This window comes from Diceros bicornis, chromosome 12 (assembly GCF_020826845.1).
Source record: "Diceros bicornis minor isolate mBicDic1 chromosome 12, mDicBic1.mat.cur, whole genome shotgun sequence".
Taxonomy (NCBI): Eukaryota; Metazoa; Chordata; class Mammalia; order Perissodactyla; family Rhinocerotidae; genus Diceros; species Diceros bicornis.
In genome coordinates this window covers 15217765-15225597 of record NC_080751.1, presented here as the reverse complement: position 1 = coordinate 15225597, position 7833 = coordinate 15217765, and the positions used below count along the sequence as shown (strand labels likewise).

At 40.9% G+C, this 7833-nt stretch overlaps 1 protein-coding gene across 4 annotated transcripts; it reads right to left on the bottom strand.

Moving 5' to 3' along the window:
• Positions 1-277: 277 nt before the first annotated feature.
• On the bottom strand, positions 278-6553 carry TPRKB (TP53RK binding protein). 4 transcript variants are annotated; one of them, XM_058550930.1, is made up of 5 exons: positions 6430-6553; positions 3935-4094; positions 2888-3010; positions 1316-1492; positions 278-508 (listed from the first exon to the last, which is right to left on the bottom strand). In XM_058550930.1, exons 2-5 carry the CDS (start codon positions 4073-4075, stop codon positions 422-424), a joined length of 528 nt encoding a protein of 175 aa, XP_058406913.1. In that variant the 5' UTR covers positions 4076-4094; positions 6430-6553; the 3' UTR covers positions 278-421. The 4 variants fall into 4 exon arrangements, with proteins under 4 accessions (XP_058406913.1, XP_058406912.1, XP_058406914.1 ...); XM_058550929.1 differs by lacking the exon at positions 6430-6553 and adding an exon at positions 6248-6380; XM_058550931.1 differs by lacking the exon at positions 6430-6553 and adding an exon at positions 6140-6241.
• Positions 6554-7833: the final 1280 nt, after the last annotated feature.

The following is a 7833-nucleotide window of genomic DNA, read 5'->3' as shown; positions in this document are numbered from 1 at the left end:
TTTAAAATATTAAGAGGTAGGACTAGGAATTTCTTTTTTTCAAGGAAGATTGGCCTTGAGCTAACATCTGCTGCCAATCTTCCTCGTTTTTTTTCTTTTTTCTCCCTAAAGCCTCCAGCACATAGCTGTATATCCTAATTATAAGTCTTCTACTTCTTCTATGTGGGATGCCGCCTCAGCATGGCTTGCTGAGCTGTGAGTAGGTCCGCGCCCAGGATCCGAATCGGCGAACCCCAGGCCGCCGAAGTGGAACATGCGAACTTAACCACTGCACCACTAGGCCAGCCCCGGAATGTTTTTTTTTAATACCATTCTGTGTTTTAAAAATTTCTACAATGAACATATATTAATTTTATAATCAGGAAAGGAAAATCAATGTTTTGTATAAATGGTGAAAATTTTTGTTAGTATTTCTGTCATTTCACAAAACATCTTTTGTTGACATTCTACAAATGATACCATCCAATAATGTCCTGATACTTTCTTCTTGTGAAGGCAGTTTATATATCTGTAAAAATAAAAGACAAATTATGACATACTGGTATATTCATGCACTACTTATTTTCATCATTCAAACATGTATAAGTAAAATTATTTACCATTCGATTATTGGGTTAATGGTATGAAATCACAAATCACAAATGCAATTAAAATATGCAAAGTAGATGACAATTCATCACTTATGTCAAAAGTTCCCTTTAAACTGCAATTATTGTGATAACTCTCTGAACCTAGAAACCAAATGTATACCAATGTTAAAAGCATACATCTAGACGTTAACTTCACACTTCATTTATTTTACATTTGAAATGTACTATGTGAGCCTGATATTTCAAGTTATCTATTCTTTCTTAAAGTGGAGAATGCTTTTGTCAACTAAGTCTCTAATTATATTTTACATAAATCTGCATCTTTCAATCTTTGCATCTATAACCATTTTTCAAGTAATTTTTAATTATATTAACCTTTCTTTTTTTTAAAATTTTTTGTTTACTGCAGTGACATTGGTTTATAACACTGTATAAATTTCAGGTGTACATCATTATACTTCTATTTTTGCATAGTTTACATCATGTTCACCACCCAAATACTAATTACAACCCATCACCACACACATGTGCCGAATTATCCCTTTCACCCTCCTCCCTCCCCTCTGGTAACCACCAATCCAATCTCTGTCTCTATGTGTTTGTTTGTTGTTGTTATTATATTAACCTTTCTTAAAAGCTCAAAAAACAGAAGTATTGGTGATCAATAAGCAAACAGCATTATAATCCTCATTTATTACACTTTCTAAAAATATGGATTTACAAACCTTTTTGACTTCTCTAATATTTGTTATTTCAGGAAGGTTTTTCAGAGAAACCTGATGACCTTCTACCTGAGATATTAGGTATTCTTGATTTGTTTGTTTTTCTCCCTCTTCAATGTAAACAATTAGAATTGAAGTGTCATTTGCTGAGACACCAAATTTTTTCAAAGCCTCTGAAATCTAAGAGGGAAAAAACGACAATAAAACCAACAGTTTCTAAATCTGAAACATTTCCCCATCTGCCCTCTTCCCTGGTCAGATTCTTATTTTTCATACCCTAATGATCCTCTCTGCCTACAGTTTTCCTCTTCAACAGTCCCTTTCTAACATCTACCAGTTACGCCTTTAGAATACTCCCTGCTCAAAACTGCACCCTATTCCTATGAAATCAAGCCCAGACTTCTTGGCAGGGCACACGAACACTCCCTCTCTCTGGCCCTAATTGACTTGACCCTCTTGCCATGCCCTCCTGGCCTTCTAGCCAGTCTGGACTGTTTGGGGATCCTGTCATATTTCATATTTTTTTTGCCTGTGCTCACACTCTGTCCTCCACCTGGAGTGCCCTCATCCTTCAAGGTCCAGTTCAAATGTCACTTCCCACTGTACCCTCCTCCCTACACAATGAGTAGCTTCTTTGGTATTCCCACAGACATGAATTATCATTCTCATTATACCATTTATCTTAGAGCACTTGAATTTCTGTCTTATCTGCCTTCCTCAGGCATATTTGCTGAGAAAGAAGAAACAAATATGTAACTGTAGAACTGTTACTGGAACAAAGACAAGCTCAAAAGATGTTTACTGAATTGAATAGTCTCTTGAATTACTTCAAATGATCTCAAAGAAACAATAATTATCTGGTAAATTTTCTTCCACATACTAAGGAGTTCTATTACCATGCTAACTGCATTTTATAAACTTTTCAAAATCTTTATTTTAAATCATGCCACAGGTTTCCTAATTTTTCTCTTGATGACAATATTTGGTTGTGTTATAGTAGTAATGTAAAACTTCATCAGCAAAATTGCAGTTATTTTTTTTTTATGTGCCACAGATTGGATGTCTTTAGCTCAGTAACTGATTACTATCAGCATCTCAAACCACACACTCTTCCTGTGCACTGGGTGTGTGAGTGAGCATGTATAAAGGCTGTTCTAGGTACCAGGTAGTACCTTCTGGTATATAGAAAAGACATGGATTCTATCCTCAAGTTTACAGGGAGAGTGAAAGATGTACATGATAACACACAAATATCCATGCCTAATGTTTTACCATTTAGATTTAGATATCATTTAGTGAGATCTTCCTGACCCTACATGGTAAGGACAGATAAAACTATCCTCATTTAATTTAGCTGAACTTTTGTTTATGCCTATGTGAAGTGAGTCAAAAGCTTATCTGTCTAGCAACAGGCAGTGCTAACCCCCAACTCTCTGTCCAGAGCTCTCTTCACCATTACTTTGGTTTGTAACTAACAAAAGGCTTACAGGAATTTAGCCTCCAACCCAGCATTGGGAAACACACATGCTATCATGACAAGCTCAACAGAAATAAAGTAAGTTCCATACTAATTACATTGTTATTTGGGGAAAGGTTGAAAATAATTTCAGTAGAAAGAGTTCTTGTCTTCATTTTCCCCAATTTGTAGAGGTGAACTGCTTTGTTTGCTGCCACAAGTATCTGAAACGGATCGACAATCTACCAAAGAGAACAGAAAAAATTACACACAGAGAACCCAGAGCACTCTGAAGACGCGCGCCCTATCTCATGGTAACTCCAGTGTCAGGCTATTTTACTTCATCACAATTCCTATGGACTATATTTTTAAAATTACTATCTCGAGAGCCTGGGTGTTCAGAAACTCACAGAATGTTAAAGGGGCAAGTAACTTAGACAAATAGCAAAAATTTTTAAAATAACACTTACTGAAGGCTAATATTACGGGGAAGACCATATTCTAAATATTTTTACCAGTATTACTTTAATTCTCAAAACTACCCTACGAAATCCATATTACTGTTCATGTGCAATAGATGAGGAAACTGAGGCAAAGAACGTGATTTGAATCCCAGCTCTGTCACTTACCACCAGGGGAACTTGAGCAAACTCCTTAGCGTTTTATCTGTTAGATGCAGATAATCATATACTTACCTCACAGGGTTGTTGTGAAGATTAAGTGAGTTAGTATATGTAAAGCACTCAGAACAATGCCAGGAACAGAGTAAGCACTATATAGAGGTTGGCTACCACTTGCTCAAAGTCATAATAAATGGCAGAGCTGGGATTAAGTCCTGCTAACATGATTCCACAGTGTGTGCTCTTAACCACTATGCGATGCCTCCTTTGCAGAGATTTTCTAGTTCAGATGAGAAGATGCAGATCCAGGCATCTGCCATTACATCAGAGTCAGGACACAACCTTCCACATTTCCTAGGGCAGGGCCTGGCACTTTGGCTTCTATTCATTGTTAAATTCAAAGTTGGCTAAATATGACTCCATTCCACAGGTTGGACAAGAATTTTTTAACTGAAGATGACAATTCTAGGCTAACCTATAACATCATGAAAAATGAACATATTCTTAAACACCCCATAGAGCTTACTCATTCTCACTTGTACTTACCACTGTAGGGTTTATTAATGAACCATCAATAGCACCTTCCATGGCCTTTTTTCTCAAGTCTCCAGCATTTTTTACATCTTTAAATAACAGAAGGGTCACCCTGCATTCGGGAAATAGGTCCAGCTGATGTGTTAACTGCATTTCATAGATAAGCAGGATTCTATTAACCAAAAGACCAAAAGACTTCTTTTGTTTAAAAGTTAACATTATGATTCATTAACAAATAAATATCCTTGCTAACAATTAAATAAATTAAAATAACTTTAATAGTAAGATGATAGAACTGTTAAACTAGAAAAATCCATCCCCAAAGCACATCCGGCATCCTCATGAGATGTCTTCCTAACCATGCTAAGCTGTTTCTAGCTTCCTTTATCATTCCCAGCAAAGGATCAAGGTTGCTGCCTGGTCCCGTGGTTGTACAGATGAGGCAGGCTCTGATGCATGGCTGAGGGGCAGCTTCCCCAACAGACAACTAGGAGCAGAATACCAGGAATTTTTAGACCACAGGTTACTAACGGTATTAACGAACCTCACTCCGACTTAGCCTTTTTAGCTTTCTGATCTCACCATTTTATTTACATTTTAGCAGAACATAAACACAAATATTAAGAAAATAATTTTATAGAAGTATGACATGACTCAAAGATATTCATTTCACACATGGAATTTAAGCAGAGAGGGTAAAATTATTAAATAATCAATAATATTGACCCTTTCTTAGACATAAGTTTAACAAGGAAAGGACAGGACATATACAGACATAAAAAAAGCATAAAGGACAAACTGAATAACTAGAAAGACATAACCATATCCTTGAATGGAAAAACAAAGTATTGCAAAAATTTGATCTTTAAAACAATTTCAATCAAAATCTTAATGAGATATTTAGGTGAGGCAATTTGATAGGTTCATTTTATCCTTTTACCTGGTAGGCTACCTTTCTAGGACTCTTTCTCCAGGATAAATTGGAAATCTGAGGATTTATGTACTAACATGGCCCTCTCATCATCCTAACAGTAAAGAGTTGAAAACAACCTATCTAGCTAATAACAGGAGATTGGCTGTGACTAAAAAACCATTAAAAACTGCTGTCTTTGAGAGTAGTTAAGGATGTGTGAAAACAGCAATAAATAACATTAAGTAAAAACATCCGATTGGAAAACAAAACATAAAACGTCGCATAAATTGTTGGGTTTTTAAAAAGGTGCACAAAAAGAAAAAAACATTGGAAGGAAAATACACCAGAAGTTATCTCTGACTTGGTGGAATTACATATGACTTTTTCTGTTACAACCAGAAAAAAGCAATTTTGTAATAATGCCCTGGCATACAGCAGTTCAATCTTTATTGTCATGATAATGTCCACTAGAAAAAAAGACAGACACATAAAAATATAACAAATATATTCCCAATTATAAAAAAAGATACAGAAAATAAAAACATGAAGGAAACGCACCAAAATATGGGCATCTTGGGTAGTAGGACTATAGGCAATTCCTACTCCCCCCTAAAAAAGGTATTTTTGTGTGTATGTTCTGAATTTCCTACAGCGAACACACAAAATAGAATAAGTACACATAATCAGAGAAGAAAAAAAATTTTTGTGGTTTTTGTTTTTACACTAGGGGAAAAAGGACCCCTAGCAAACGTCAAAATAGTTTTTACACGTAATTCACTCACTTAGGCCAGAAACTTGCAATCATCGTTGGACACCTACCTCTCACTCAAGTCCCATATATAATCCATAAAGGCTTGTCAATTTTACCTTTTAAATATTATTTTGACCCGTCCACTTCTTTCCCACACCCAACTGCCACCATCCCAGGCCACCACCTCTCATCCACAGCTGTGGCCTCCCAGGAGAGATCGCCTCACAATTCCCGCCCTTCTACCACCCAGTCTCCACCAGGCAGAGTGATTCTTTCAAAATGTAAGCGGGCTCTCGTCCTTCCGCTGCTCTTTGGATAAAGCCCCAACTTGACGTCACGGCGCTGCGGCCGCTAAGCTCCGGGCCCTTCCGCCCTCTCCTGCGCCCGAGCGCGCTCTCCGCCCCGCCGCCCACGGCCCTCAGCTTCCAGTGGCCTAGCTCGCCCGCACGCTGCCGCCTCGCACAGGCAGTTCCCTGACCCGTTCCTCCCCCCTCCAACTCGCCGTGAAGAGTCCCTTCACCAGAGCGCCCAGAACCCGGGACCAGGTCCCTACCACACGCGCTTTTTCTTAGGCCTGAGCACAACTTCAGGGACTCGGGCGCTCGTCAGTTGTCTGTCTCCCCACGAGACTGTGCACCCATAGAAGGGAGACCGAGCCTACCATTGCCGCGCTGCATGTCCAGGGCCCGGCCTCCGGAGACGCTTGATAAAGGGCGGTGGGAACCACAGGAGTCGTCTCGAAAACACACGGTCACAGCCGCCCGCGGCCGACCTTCCCGCTCCCCCACCTCCAGCCCTCTCCTCCCACTCGGACCGGCCCGCTGGCGCGCCGGGAGCACTCACCGCCGCGGCACCCGTCCGTCCCGGAAGACCCACCCCTCGGAAACAAAGCCCTCAACTTCCGGAAGCTCGGCCGCAGCAGCGTCCTGTCGCCGCCCTCCCCGAGCCCATAGCTTCCTTCCGGACGCCTGCCGGAGGAAGGTTCCGGGTCGCCGTCCCGCCCGCCCTTCTGCAGGCCGTTTCCCCAGCGTGAGTCCGGTAGCGGACGCGAAAAGAAGCCAGAACTCCGTCCGTCACTTCCGGCGAGAAGGGCGGAAAGGATCCTTGCGCCGGGGGCCGGAAGCTGGAGTCTGGGCGCGGGTCTCAGCCTTGTCCCTAAGCAGTGTTGGGCCTTAGACGAGACGTTCTCATTTTCTTCTTGTGCAAAGAAAAGTATTGGTCCAGATGACCTCTACATAGTCTCTGCTGCTCGAGATCGAACCGTTCTTTTTCGGGGAAGGCGGAACTCAAAGTTTCCTTTTTGCCTTCCATTCCATCATTTAGAGACAATCTCCTGAAGCGGGATCCGCAATTTGCCTCGGGTACTCACGCGATAGGTGACAATATCTTAAAGAAATCAATCTCCTCCCTCATCTACCAGGATCAGAAATGTGGTTTGTCGTCCTTAAATGTATCAGCCTCCAAGAGAGGAGGTAATCTCCTAAACAGGCTGTAGAGAATTATTTTCCATGTTCTTTACGGTTGGGGCTCATCTTGGTCTATACTTTTCTTTACACAGTAAAACGAGTAACAAATACAGCGGTCAGGTGGATATGATAAAAAGTAGAGAAAATGGGGAATGCCAGGCTGTGGGTATTACTGTTTTAAATAGGATAGTTAAGAAAGATCTCACCTACAAGGGCCATTTGAACAGTGACTGGAGGAGGTCTGGAAGCAAGCTCCGTGTATCTAGGAGAGCAGCATTCCAGGCAACCAAGAGAGTTGAAAGGCTCTGAGACATACGGCCTTAGTCTATTTAAAGAGCAGCAAAGAGAACCGTGTGGCTTGAATACAGTGGGAATATATATGGAAAAAAAATTATTCTGACAAATTGGTATCCAGATTATATAAAGGACTCCTACAACTAAAAAATAATAAGAGAAACAACCTAATTAAGAATATTTGAACAGGGGGCCGGCCAGGTGGTGCAAGCAGGTAGGTGCACGCGCTCTGCTGCAGCGGCCCGGGGTTTGCCGGTTCTGATCCCAGGTGCGCACCGACGCACTGCTTGTCGAGCCAGGCTGTGGTGGGGTCCCATATAAAGTGGAGGGAGATGGGCATGGATGTTAGCCCAGGGCCAGTCTTCCTCAGCAAAAAGAGGAGGATTGGCAGATGTTAGCTCAGGGCTGATCTTCCTCACAAAAAAAAAAAAAAAAAGAAAAGAATATTTGAACAGACACTTCACAAAAGATACATGAAAGGCCAATA